Genomic DNA, 15213 nt, shown 5'->3' with positions numbered 1-15213 from the left:
GGGTTTGAGAGAGTGATAGGGGAAACCGACCAGGCTTCATGTTGCACCCTAAATATTGGGATAACATAAAACATGGTCACAGAAGTGGACTTAGCCTTTAAAGCTAAATTTCAGCCTTACATTTAGTCATATACAGTTGAACAGGCCGCTATCTTGTACTTAAAAGGTCTTACACTGTTTTCACTGTACACTGTGAGCTTCCCACGATGCTTATTAAAAGCTTCTGACTGATAGACGTCATCCAGCCAGGATATGAGTCGGGCTCTATCATCATCTAGTACTTTCCTCCCCTTGCTGACTGTTCTTTCAATCTTAGAGGCTGAGCATCAAGTATGGGCACTACCTAAGGCAGTCTGCAAATAAATGCAGTCTGTCTAGGAAATCTCACTATTTTAAACTGACACCCATCTATTAACATATTTAAAAATTTGCATAACTCCTCCCAAGAGCCAGCCCAATGCTTACATCAGGGCTGAGGGCCCTTGAGAGAGTACTGAGACAGGGTGCTGCAATGTTTTCAGGAAGCTATGTATCCCTCAAAGACAACCTGCAGCTCTTCTGATCTAATTTTGCTTTCTCATAATGGAGAACAGGTTAGCCCTGAATCCACATTATACAATGCCATACTTAGTTCCTGAGCAACCTATTGATAAATCCAGGCATTGCCCCTGGGAGACAAGGACATAACCATGTCTTCAAAAATACTATACACAGTAAAACAAAAGGTATATACTAGGTTATGATATCTGTTGCAACAAAAAGTTTGCTTGTCTAGTTTTGTTCCCCAAAAGTTATCTGAGTCAGGGCTGTCAACAAGAGTTGTGTGCTGTCAACAAATGGGTGTCATTAGAGGGAAGAAAGTTTCTATTCACATGCAATTCAGAAATAACTGTGTGCTCTTTGAAGCAAGCTGTATGTGTTAAGGATAAATTGCCTAAATCAAATTCTTAACATCCCATTTTATAACATAAGAAAACAAAATAGCTGCTATGTTACTGGGTGCCATAGGAAACCAAGACCAATGATGCATAAGGATGGCAGTAAGGCACAATCAGCAGCTGCTACTATTTAAAAGGATTATGCTGGAAAATTAATATTGTGCTAGGCTTTAACTTTTTATGTTTGTATTTTTATGTAATTCCAGGAACTTATTTATCAACACCCAGTATTAATAATTTGCAATTGTGTAATGAGCTTGAATGTCCTTTGTTAAAGGCCATGCTTACTGTAGCTCTCTATGAAAAAAACAAGCTACTGTGTCCTTGAAACATTTACAGACAATAATGGAATAGAAAAATCAAACAATGTCATATATTATGTACACAGTATGCACTTGGAAAGGAGAAAATTCTCAATCCATTTCTTCCTGGAAAATACGGTATAAATAAATAAAGTGTGTGGTTTATCAAGCGGTGATGCACACTCGCAGCCAATGTAACACTCCACATCAAGTAAATTTGTAAGACATGTTGCTGACAGTCCTTACCTTTGTTTGGAACTCTATAAGGACAGGACAAATTAATATTTCACTTTGGATGCTCACAAGAATAAACCATCTTTTTAGTGTGCCTAAGGGAAGTGGCAACAAGGGATTGGAAAGGAAGAGAAGGGATGAAAGGAATGCCTAGATGTTTCTAGAGAGTGGGAGAATGTTCTGAAAAGCGGTCTAAAGTGTCTCACAAAATCATTTCATAAAAACATTATACAGTATAAAGCCTGTATCTGGAAAAACTGGTTGAAGAGCAGCCAAAAGTAAATCTGTAACCTGGTAAAATAATTTAGGAAACACTGCAATTTGCAGTGTGCAAAAGTCAGAAAACCAATTAAATTTACCTTCATTTGTTTTTTTTGTTTTTTTAATGAAATTCTTTGTAGACTGGCATAGCAAATTTTTTTTCACAGATTCTGTTCTGTTTAAATTATGTAGATTGCTAGCCAGATTCATGGCCATCCCAGAAATGTCAATATGAGCAACAAGCAAAGAGGACATCCAGATGCCGAGTACAAATGCGAAGTTAAAAGAGAACTATGGGGTAAGTGTTTTTCCCCATGGTTCTCTTAAGGGTCATGGGAGGACATATACTAGCATCCTCCCATGACCGAAAGCTCAGTATATCGTGAGATACAGCTTGCGGTATACTGAGACAGCCGCAGCCGGGACGTTCCCGACATTACTGTTGAGATCCACCAAGCTGCATGAATGACAGCTGGCTCTGCCTATCTAGAGGCAGAGCCAGCGGTACCCGCCCCCTCCCATCCATTCCTTCTCTGGAGGATCGGAGCGGGGAGGGGGGGGGAATCCCTGCAGTCACGGCTCTCTGCAGGGACATGATTGAGAAGTGAGCGAGCGATGGTATGCGTTCGCTCACTTCCCGATCTATTGAGCCAATGTGTGACAGTTTCATTGTCACACGTCGGCTCGATCTAGGAGGATGAGTGATTTTCACTCACCTCATAGTTCTCCTTTAAATAAGATCTACTCAGCAAACAGGATGTGCCCTCTGACTCCTTTTAAATGAAGACACTTCAGGTTTGACAGAAAAATAAATGAGAGATTAGGGCTTGTTCACACCATGTCCGGATCAGATCTGGGTTAGATCTGCAAACACAGCGCAGTGTGTTTTTGCCATTTTCCGGTGCATTTTTTTAGCTTAAAATTGGCTTTCAGACGCAGTCCAGTGAGTTCCAGTATACATGCATGCATTTGTAATGCATTTACATACGTTTTGGTGCGTTCCAGACCAGAAAAAAATTGTGCATGCAAGCATTTGTCCCCCCTCACCAGAACAGACTACACTGGTGTGAACAAAGCCCAGAAATACCATAGGAATACATTGGGAGGCATTTCAGTTGCGGACAAAAAATCTTCTGGTCCGGATCTGGTCTAGATATGGTCTAAACAAGCCCTTAATGTGTCTTTATTGTTAGTAAAGGTGTTGGCTTCAAAACTTCACTGCATTCACATAGTCACTGGTGAAACAGATCATTAACTGTTGGAAGCATGTAGCACAAGCATTACCAGCCTGCCTGCCCAATGACAGCCATCTGTTGATCACTGAGCCACTGAGCCTTCTCTGTCACATTCAACAGACATGTGCTCCCTACATTGTACATTGCAGACTGCAAATTGGTGCACACTACATAAAGTCTGAGAGTACTGAACCTTTCATCTTTAATTCAGGGAGTTGAAGAAAACTATCATATAAAATGTTTGGGAATTGCAATGACTTTCATACACATTCCCCTTATTGAGAAACCTTTGCAGGCAATGACTGCTCTAAGTCTGGACTGTATGGACATCACCAAATACTGGGTTTCCTCCTTGTGATGCTTTGCCAAGTCTTCTATTCTTGAGCCTTATGAATGGTGTGCATTCACCATTCATGTTGTGGTTAACCCTCTGTATTTGCTCTTGTGAAGTTTTCTCTTTATGGTAGACTTGGAAAATGATATGCCTACCTCCTGGAGAGTGTTCTTCACTAGGCTGGATCTTGTGAAAGGGTTTTTCTTTACCATGGAAAGCATCCTTGATCATCCACCACTGTTGTTTTCCGTGGATTTCCAGGCCTTTTTGTGTTGAAGAGCTCAGCAGTGCATTTTTGTTTTCTCAGAATGTACCAAACTGTTGATTTGGCCACTTCTAATGTTCTTGCTATCTGTCTGATGGATTTCTATTTTTTTTTTTTGCAGTCTAAAGATGGCCGGTTTTACTTGCATTAAAAACTCCTCTGAATGCATGTTGTGGGTTCAGAGCAACAGCTTCCAAATGTGAATGCCACGACTGAAATCAACTCTGGACCTTTTACCTGCTTAATTGACGATGAAATAATGACTGAATACCCACACCTGTATATGAAACAATTTTTGAGTTAATTGTCCAATTACTTTTGGTCCCTTGAAAAAGAGGGGGCTACATATTAAAGAACTGTACTTCCTAAACCCTTCCTCCAATATGGATGTGTATACCCTCAACTTAAAGCTGAGAGACTGCACTTTAAGCCCAGATTATTTATTTAACTGCAACTTGAATTTATTTTAGTAAACAGCCAAAATAACAAAACTTGTATCAGTGTCCAATTATTTCCACACCTAACTGTACATTGTGCTGGGTCTGCAATGTTACTTGTTAAAACACAGAAAAAATAAAGTAATTTAGATATGCATAGTTGACTGGTGTTCCTATATTTAAAAAGCTAATGAGCTAATGTGGCCTAATGTTTTTTAACTACAGCTATCATTTATATCAGCCAGAACAGAAGTTATAACTTGTTGATCAGTAAAATCTGCATGTTTAATGTCATTGATCACAGTAATTTAGTTTCAGTGTTGATGGATAGCAATTGTACTACTGTGATAATTATTCTTTGAATGCCTATGCAAAACAAATTTGTCAAACATTCTGGAAGCAATACTTTGCTAAATTGTAGATATTTATCAAACAGGGCAGGCAACAGGCAAAACTGTGATATTTATTGATTAAATGCTGCTCATTAGTACCTTGATAGTAGATAAAACTAAATAACATATTTCATAATGATAGAGATATCAGTAGTTCATGTTACCAAAACTTAAATCCCAAATGCCATGGTTTAGGCCACAACTTCTTGTAAGCCTACTCCCACAGCTACTTATTTAAAAAAAAAAACTTTTTAATACCATAAATGCAGCAATCACCAGACACACATCATACATGACCACTTAATGGGCATTCCTTAGTGTTATACTAAATGGCTCTCATGTAGTGATGTGTGAGCTATGTTTTGTCCAGTATTTCTGTGAGACCAGATGGCATAATGAGGATCTCCATGGAGTCTGTTCATGACAGTCTGAGGTAACAGGAGGGTGGTTAGATGACACTAGACATCCCTTAACCTAGAAGAAGTCGACTGGAACTGCAGAGCCATTGCAGTTATGAGTCTGTGGGGGACAGCAATGGGAAGGAGTCAATGTGGCAGCTAAAGCTGATTTAAAAAAAAAATCATAAGGGGCGAGACTGTTATTAATGTTATTTCATGTTTTTGCAAGGGTTTTGTAGGACTTTAAAGTATATATAAACCCCCAAACAAAATTTTATGTATTGCAGCTTACCAATCCTTAAATGCGGTGGCTGCATTCATTTTCTTTTTTAGGCTTTTTTTTTATTCTGCCCCTAGTTTCATTTGAAGTATATTAATGTTCCATTTGTAATACATTAGAAGATATAGGGTTGAAGATATAGGGTTCACTTAGCAAAGCAAGGCTGTGCTTACCGTTTTTGTTTTTTTTCTACTGCTTTAGTTGATCAGGCTCATAAAGTGCAAGACTTCAGTAAGAAAGAGAACATTACAAGTGGCCAAGAACTGAAAGATTATAAAATTACTCACCACTTGACCATTCTGTGGATTTTTGTGAGCATAAGGGGGTCCACGAATATGATTCCACATCTGTCCAGAAGTCATGGCAAACACAACACACTAATGTTAGAAACACAGAAAGATGATGTCAGTATTTCATAAATGTAGATTTAAGATAACAAAATGTTCAGTATTACATTTAACAAAAATTAAAAAATTATATGAATACCAGGGAATGGAGCTTTACATGATTATATGTGACTGGTGTGTTCTTGTAGAAGCATATTAAAAACATTGCTTTTTTTTTTAACCGTGTTTTATATAGAACAAAAAACCAACTTAAATATGATTAGCCATTAGATTATTTAAAAATAATTAAATTGGACCTTGCATCAAAAGCAACACATTCAATGTACATTCAAAGTTAAAACATATACTTACCTTACACCCCACTCACTGCTTCCATGGCCTAGTTGAGGGTGAATGAGCCTTCTGCAAATGCTAAGCATCCAAAATCACATAAGAAGGCACTTCAGCACTCTGCAGGTCAGCACCCTCTTCTAAGCACCATGGACAGAAGCTGGGGTATAAGGTAAGTATATTTAAAAAAAATTATGTGAAATCATAGGCATGCGCACAGGGTGTGCCAGGTGTGCCTGGACACACCATAATCACCTCGAGTGCAACACTGAAACCACAACAACGCAAAATCAGGCACCGTGTTTTTAGTCACTGAGCCGGAGGAGAGATCACAAGGATCTCTCTCTGCAACCAGCTGAGCAATACAGAGCACAGCAGCACTTGCCACTTACATTCTTCACATAACAGCCAAGGTCCTCAGTGCCTGGAAAGCTGAGAGGAAGCATGAGACTCACAGATACATACATCCTTTACTTTGTTCCTGGTATTCAAAGCACATAATTGCAAAGCCATATGAGTTTTATGCTAAAACTGTGAAAAATTTAAGAACGGTAACGATAAGAGGTCCCAGTTTTAAGCTGCTCTGCTATACTCTGGATTTGGGATTTACATTTAAATGGGGAGCATGGTGGATTTTAGAATGTTGCTTGCCTACATACTATACAACATTGGACCAGCGGCGCGCTGGTCCAGTGTGAGGAGCTCCAGGTGGGGTCCTAATTTAGCTGGCTCAGAGGTGCCTGCCCGCTAAATTACAACCCCACCTGGAGCTCCTCTCGCCTGATCAGCGCGCCGCTGACTCATCCCTGCTCCCCTGCCTGACTGGCCGCTGCGGGGGGTTTTTCCTTCTTCTTACTTACCTCGCTGAGCGTCGCTGCTGCTGAGGTGTGCGGCGCTCCGAGCGGGGTCATCTGGCAGTCTCAGGCCACCTAAATTAGGACCCGGAGACTGCCAGATGACCCCGCACGGAGTGCCGCACACCCGAGCAGCAGTGACGCGACGCTTGGCGAGGTAAGTAAGATGACGCGCTGGCGCTGACTCGAGTATAAGCCGAGGGGGGCACTTTTCACCCAAAAAAATGGGCTGAAAATCTCGGCTTATACTCGAGTATATACGGTACTTATATCGAATAGTGTATGCCTCCTCATGTTCATTTGATCAGCACCAGAGTTTAATCTAGAGCTCCCGGCAAACAGCTGAATACACACCTGTTTTACCAAAGGATTACCATTTTACAATAGAATCTTTTTTCCTTTTTTAATTCTGGCCACATATTTCCAGTATTTTGCACCTTAGCTATATAGAATGATCATTCTGCTACTTTCTGGTTGAGTGTTACTTGCTAAATCACTAGACAGAGCTGATTATGCTGATTCACTGTCCACTGGGAAGACTGGGAGGGAGGAAGGTAATACAGGAAGCTGAATTACTGAAGCAGTAGAATTAACTGCTTAATTAGTAACTATGCCATTTTGCCTATTTGGATGATGTTACCCAAATTACTAGTTTAAGTTATGATCTGCAATATAAGCATTCACACCTAAAAGTATGTACTTTTCTCTTCCTGCCCCTTGATTGATATACCTTTGGTGTTCATAAGGATGTATTGAGAGCCATCAATTGGTGGCCTCCCAGTGCTTAATTTAATCAGATTAGAGTTCTTCTATGGGGATTGGATATTTCCAAATACCCTTTGTTAGAACTTCCAACCCCTTTCTATGCAAATCTTTTAATGGGTGGGAAAATTCCAGGTGGTCAGGTGTCCCGAGGCTAACCCCAGGCCATGATTTTATCTAAATCAGGGGGACAATCTGGTTGTATACTACCTACAAGGAAACCTTTGAAGATATTGGCCAGACACAAAATAAAGTATGTACCTATTGTGATAATCAAGGGTCTTGGTTCCGAAGTGTTCATGGATCTTTCTATCTCTTGTCTTGACCATTTACCATTAACAAGCTACGCCTGGACAGATCAATAACCCCATTTAAAATTCATTGGTATGCAACTCCCCTGAACAGTGATAACCCGCAACAAAGAATATATTTAATTGCCTCATGTGGAATATTTAAAAACAAAAAACAACTATGTACATATGTCTTATGACAATTTGACATAAACTCATAAGGTAACAGATGTGCAGTGTGGAAAATCACAAGATTGGCTGTATAGAGTTACAAGTCCTCGGAAAGTAAAATAATGGGGTTGATTTACTAAGGCAAATAGACTTAACTTTGCAAGGGAATTTGTAGGGGAAGTTTTCCCTTAGCTAATGAATGAGGTGAAGCTCTGCTGACTTCCATCATCCAATCATGCGGAAGCAAATTTTGTTTTAGTTTTTTCTAGCTTCCTTGCAAGTGGTTGGGCATTCTTTGCAAAGTGAATTTCACCACATTGGAAACTTCCCCTGCAAAGATCAAATTCCCTTACAAAGTAAACAGCCTAATAGCCTCTGAAGGAAATGCATTTCATTTTGCATAGTAAATTTAAAGATTTAAAGTACATTTTTGTCCATTTTTGTCATCTACTAAGAATCGTGAATTCATATATCATTATTGACTACGAAACAAAGAAGCTTATTCCAAAATAGCTTGTTCATGAAGTGTGTTTTAAAACAGGCAAAGTTAATACAGAAACTGGACAACACAAGATCATTAGTTCATCTCAGCCTTACACACACACACACAAAAGACTTCTCCTGTGGGGATGTGGTATGCTGTGTGCTCTGGTAAGAATGTAAAATTCAGATTATTTATTTGTTGTAGCACTTTCCTCATATTTCTTATTTTTTTCTATGCAAAATAAATAAAAATAGTTTACAACATGAAACAGAAATTTCCCTTGACTACATTATCCTCCTGTGGTGCTGTTCCAGCTTTATGCACTGTGTGCAAGTTTACTAACTATTCAAGTGATACTAAATCATATGACAAGCATTGCGGGTGATGCAGCGTTCTATGCCTCAAAGCAATAAGGAATTTAGCCAGCTGAATGACTAATTCAATTTAGCACATTTTTAAACAGAGCAACTAACCACAGTCACTTTTAATCTGGCGATGACAACAGGTCAATGCCACAAAATTATTTTGAAATATAGCAAATTCTCAAAACCTAGCAGACAATTAAAAGGCAGTAACCGAGAACTCTGCTACGCATTATCTGCACTGCCACACAAAACTGTTTAAGGGATATTTTAGAAAAAAAACTTTCTGCAAAATATTTAATAAGACTTACTGGTGCTGTACATGTCTAGCAATCTGATCCTGATAGGTGCTACAAAGAAGTGTTGCGTGTGCACGTTCTGGAGCTTTGTCATTAGTTTTGAATGGTACTTCAAAACAAATCACACCTGCCTCTCAGCACACTAAAATGCAAGTGTTAAAGGGTGCGTACGTTGCCTTGTGGAGTGCTGGAAAAAAAGAGGCAGATATGTTTTTTGTCCATTAATATTTTTAAATAGGTGTGCAGATGTCCTAAATCTTGTGACTGACCCTAATTATCTTATGAGATGTGCAGGTATAACAACAGGCTGTGATCACACAAAAGAATGTCTATTAATTTAAATGCAAAATATTTCCTGTTCATCTTTACTGATGGCACCCTTTGCATGAGAGGATTCCCAACCTCACCGGTAGATATCTTAAGAAGTGCGTACAACAGGGTGCCTGCACTAGCAATCAAATTACATTTTACCAAGCATGACGTGAGTACAGAGTTGCTTTCAGTAAATTTTTAATTGTGTATTCTACAGTACATGCCCCTTTTGATGTTCGCTGTGTTTCCTTGTCTTCCTGTTAGACCACTAGAACCTTGGGCGAAATGTCCCTTGTTGGAACTTACACAAGGTTAAGGACTTTCCCTCACCCCAATGTGAATGGGCCTGGGGAATGGCTGCTCAAATGCTTTGCGTAGCATAATGGAAGAAGAGAAGGTCAAGTACTCCCCATTACCATGCATCTTCAAGGGCTCTGCTTGGTGAGTGGGCAGCTGGGTAGACCAAAAGCAATGAAAGTATTGGTACTAGAGGAGGTACCCTGTAACTTTGGCCTGAATTTGAACAAGGTTACTTTATTTACTTATTTTCTGGGAGAATGATGTGCGTATGGATGAATTTTAAATACATTTGCAAATGTTGCAATTGCAAAGATTTAAGTTTTTTATTTCACCTTTCATATTGTATATTTTTATATAAATACCTGTAATAAATAAATCACTTAAAAAAATCAATAAATACATACATTTCTCTAGCATTAATGAAAAAGAGTTACCCTAAAATGTATACCATATATCATTCAATAATATACCTTGTTTTATATGCTCTGAAACTGACTTGTTAAAAAAATAATAAAAATAAGGGCTAAGTCACTTTAGGTAGATTTTGATGTATTGAAATAAATAGCTTTCTCGTGTTTATACAGTACATCAATTCCAATTTCCTACCTTTCAAGTGCATTGCTCTGAGAGTTTATTGCACCTTTCTAATGAAATGCAATTTCATGCAGGGATTGAAGATCTTGTTAATTTTGTTGACATTTGTATAGATTACATTTGTAGTAAATAAGCAAACATGAATATGCTTTACAGTGCGTTCAGTAATTCAAAAGTACCAAGGCTGGGGCTCGGCATAAAACAAAGCTTTGTATTTGGCTTCTTTTTTTTTTTACAAAATTCAGGTATAGACTTTTCAATAAAGGGGCATGCTGATTAGAATGCAGAAAAGATGAATGAAGATTTTTATCTTAACACAATGAAATTCACGAGTAATAAAAATTGGCATGTGCACATAAATTTCGCCATAGGATAACATGGTACTACTATTGAGTTCAGCAGCAAAGGGCCCATAACTGGCTGACTACATAATTATTTATTCAGGCAGTAAAAGGCTTGGTAAATAATGCCGGTTAAAATAAATGTGTATGCAATTCAAGACCTTCTATCAGATCTTGTAATATATTTTTGTTTTAGAATAGCCCAGGTCTTAAAGTAGATGCTAGCAAAGGGCCTTTATTTGCTTTCTTTTTATCCGATAAGTGTACAATTGACAGTGTTTTATTTTTATCTGTTCGATAAGTGCAAAAACATACTTATTGACCCTGTAAAAGAATATATGAAAATAGACCACTCATAGGAGTGTGGGGACACAACAAATAAATATGCTACAAAATAAGAAAAAATATATATAACTGATCCCTTCGCAATTAACAAGTAACTAGAACTATGCATATAAAGGTTTGTCGGTCACTGCAGTAGAGACAGCAAACCAGTAGTAAAAATAACAAATATTTATTTAGTAATCCTTAAAAATACACAAACAAATACAAACCTGTAGCAATGTTTAATACACTATGGGGGCTATTTATATTTATAAACAATTCGCAATTTGTGAATGTTCACTCTGTGCGAATGAATGCCAAAATGAACATTCTTTAGTTTTGTTGTAGCACTTTCCTCATATTTCTTACAAGTGCAATCAATTTTCGAACATTTTAATGTAAAATCACATTATGGCCAGTAGAAAGGAGGAAATAAGTATTTATTTTGTATGCATCTCAGGACCATCTAGTAGTCATAATAGGCATTAAATGAAAAAAAACCATTCAAAAATACTGTACATTGCCTTGTAAAGATACTAAGGCTGGGTTCACACCTAGGCGTATCGAATATGCGCGTTTGTCACGCGTTTTACCGCGATTCGTGGTAAGACAAACATGCGTTTCCGAGGGCTACCTGGCTGTATCCCAATGGATACACGTGGAAAATACACCCCGAAGAAGCTCCTGTACTTCTTTGGGCGTAGGATGTTTTGCAGCACGTTCCTACTCACTGTAAAACACCCAGGTGGGAACCATGCCCAAAGGCAATCATTGGTTTTCACATGTTGAGCGTTTTACAGAGCACAGGAACACGTTGTAAAATGCCCAGGTTTGAACCAGGCCTAAAGAATGTTAATTTTGGCATGTATCAGCAGGGAACGAGCATTCACAGATATTCCCAGGGCAAAGGGGTCTGCAGATAGTTTATAAACAGACCCCTATATCTCCAATATGGCAAGGCCAGTCAACCAAATACATTTTTGTATAATACTATCTTATCTGATAAAATTCTGGTAGAATATTTAAATAAATGAGACCACATGCAAATTAATACATGTACAGTAGGTCGTATATGATTATAGTAAGGACAATCCACAAGCCCATAAAACTCCTAGATCCAAAATGGAACACTCCGGTATATAAATTGTAATCTACAAAAAAAGCAAACAAAACCAAAAATAGTGATATCATATATCACATAACATACATATATATTCATTTTCACATGGACTCATAATTATTTGGTTTACCTGAATGTTTTCAGATAAGACAACACAATGATGTATCTGGTTGGTACCCAAAGTGTTAAGTCTATTAAAACGTCATGTCATCATGACGTGCGTGGCCCCGAAAGCGATAGTTCTGATGACATGACGTTTTAATAAAAGAACACTTTGGACTACAATATCCCTGGTGTGCTGGTGACATCCATTCACCTATATTATCTGGCGGCGCCATCTGCAGTCATTACGAGCACCCCCCTCATTTGATCTGGGGTTTTCCGGTAAGAAGTGCGACAAGGCAACTCTACGTTTGGTTGGTACCCTTGCCTCATTGCTATAGGGCCAAATCATATATTTTTACAAACCCTTGCTTTGGGTTAATTATAATAAAGTTCATACAAATAAAATAGGGCTGTTACTGATTAAAATTTTTGTGTTCGAATAATCAAATTTTTTTTACATTGATTAATTCCGATTATAACGCATCTACAGATCCAACTACATTGGCCTATACACATACAGCACAGCAATGAAGTAATAAAATGAACTAGGATCACACTTAGAGCGAGATCGAGGGAGATTATCAGTGGTCTTGTATGTCTTCCATTTTCTAATTATTGCTCCCACAGTTGATGTGTTCACACCAAGCTGCTTGCCTATTGCAGATTCAGTCTTCCCAGCCTGGTGCCGGTCTACAATTTTGTTTCTGGTGTCCTTCGACAGCTCTTTGGTCTTCGCCATAGTGGAGTTTGACTGTTTGAGGTTGGGGACACGTGTCTTTTATACTGATAGCAAGTTCAAACAGGTGCCATTGATACAGGTAATGAGTGCAGGGCAGAGGAGCCTCTTAAAGAAGAAGGTACAGGTCTGTGAGAGCCAGAACTCTTGCTTGTTTGTAGGTGACCAAATACTTATTTCCCACCATAATTTGCAAATAAATTTGTTCCAAATCAGCCAATGTGATTTGTCTGGATTTGTTTTCTCATTTTGTCTCTCACAGTTGAGGTCTACCTATGATGCCAATTACAAGCCTCTCTCATCTTTTTAAGTGGGAGAACTTGCACAATTGGTGGCTGACTAAATACTTTTTTTGCCCCACTGCATATATCCTCCCGTGACCCTAAAGAGTACTATGGGGAAAAACACTTACCCCATAGTTCTCTTTTAATGTTTAAGCTGGTCCCGATTTCCTGTTTTACGGTGGCTCCTTTCCCTTACTGGGTCCTATGGAGCCACTCTTGTGTGTGCTAGTAAGCTGTGTGTGTCCCACAAACAAGGAAAGACAAGCCACTCGCCTCCTTCCTGCTTCTACCTCTTCCCTTCTCCAAGCTAGTAGATGGATAGCTGCTGGAGACTCTTGTCCCTTATGATCTTGTACTGGACAGGAAGTTCAGGGGAACGGAGCCGAGAGAATTGGAGTCAGCATTTTGGAAACATGATGGCTGTATGAGTTTGGGCAAAAATGTAAAGAAATACTTTGCTGGGCGACGTATATTTGTTTGACTTGGATTCATTATTGAAAAAAGTTTGAGAGTACTACTTTAAGAAGCTTCCATTGCACAGTTGCCAAAAGCTCTTTGAATCTTTTTTTCATTTTGTACTTATTGCAAAAATTAAAATCTGAAATGTACAGTTAATGTCTTCGACAGTTTGTATGTATACTGTATGACTTCTTGAGAATGAAAAATTAATAGAGCCAGAGATATAGACAGCTGAAGTTATATACATGCTCCTAGCAATTTTTCAGCTTGGCTCCATGCTACTCACATCCGAAGCACCCCTACTAATCAGTGGGCTGTCCATCACTAGAAGATTTGGTACTTCAGAAGGGTGAAGGGCAAAGGGCTAGGCCTGACTTTTACAGACAAAATCTAGACTTACACGATCAGCTGCCTATATCTCTGGATTGATTTGCTATGTGAGGGATAGGCAAACTCTGGCCCTCCAGCTGTGGTGAAACTACAAATCCCATCATATGCCTGCCTCTGGGAGTCATGCCTGTATCTGTCAGGGTCTTGCAATGCCTAATAGGATTTGTAGTTGCAACACATCTTGAGGGCTGAAGTTTATATACCCCTGTGCTATGTGGTTTTTACTAAAGGGGACCACTGTTTATGCTTTTTTCTTTACATCAAAGGTGTAAATTCGCCCGGTTTGTAACAGATTTATGTAATGCAATGTTATGTAACAGGTGAATATGTTGTGTGGTTATAGTATAAGTTTATATGCTCTTATGGAGGAGGGCACAGCCAGGGGGTCAGTCATATTAAACATCTCTGACGAAGTAACTATCAGAAAAAGTATTGGGGCACTTTTAAAAGCGGCTTACTTTTCATAATTTCATAATTATTTCATTTTCATCCCTCATCTCCACTCTTCTCTGCTCTTCCACAGATAAATGCTGTTATCAAGCTTGACTTAACCCTTTCCTTGCTGTGTATGATTGAAACTGCCATACTGCTAATATTCATGCCTGGTAACATTCCTATACATCTGCCCCCAAGAACCGCTCAAACCGCTCCCCCCTTCTCCTATGCCCTCTGGAACACCTGCTCAGTCTGTAACAAGCTCACCTCCATTCATGACCTCTTTATCTCCAACTACTTTAATCTACTTGCTGTTGTTACAGAAACTTGGCTTCAGGATTCTGATTCTGACTCTGCCTCGCCAGCTGCCCTGTCTCACAATAGCCTCCACTGGACTCACTCACCCAGACCCATGGACAAAAGGGGGGTGGACTTGGAATCCTTCTAACCACACAATGCACTTTTCAAATTCTTCCTACACCACCTTCTCTAGTATGTCCCTCTTTTGAAGTTCACTGTATCCGTCTGTTTTCCCCAGTTTCTCTGAGAATTGCTGACATTGCCTGGCTAACCTATATTCTCTCTTAAACACATGCTGCTATTCTTGGTGACTTTAATGTCCTTGTTAACATTAACACACCAGCAACCTCTAAGCCTAACCTCTTTGTTTGGCTCAATAGACTAACACTTCTACTCACTCTAATGGTAACAGCCTTGATCCCATATTCTCCCACCTCTCCACTCCTTGCAATCTCACCAACACCCAGGCCTGGATTCCCCACAAGGCCATCGAGGCCCGGCCTCGGGGCGGCACGTAGCAGAGGGGCGGCAGCGCCGT

The 15213-nt window shown here is 39.2% G+C and overlaps 1 protein-coding gene across 1 annotated transcript in view; it reads right to left on the bottom strand.

Moving 5' to 3' along the window:
- The window catches only part of TUSC3 (tumor suppressor candidate 3), a 144157-nt gene that overhangs the window by 42637 nt on the left and 86307 nt on the right, over nucleotides 1–15213 (bottom strand). The window contains exon 8 of the mRNA XM_018565112.1: nucleotides 5364–5453. Within this exon, the coding sequence (XP_018420614.1) occupies nucleotides 5364–5453 (90 nt within the window). The remainder of the gene's footprint in view (nucleotides 1–5363; nucleotides 5454–15213) is intronic.

The sequence above is a fragment of the Nanorana parkeri genome, unplaced genomic scaffold, assembly GCF_000935625.1.
Source record: "Nanorana parkeri isolate BGI_ZX_2015 unplaced genomic scaffold, ASM93562v1 scaffold814, whole genome shotgun sequence".
In the NCBI taxonomy this organism is placed as follows: Eukaryota; Metazoa; Chordata; class Amphibia; order Anura; family Dicroglossidae; genus Nanorana; species Nanorana parkeri.
Note: the sequence above shows the minus strand (reverse complement) of the source record. Positions and strands in the feature narration are given on the sequence as shown.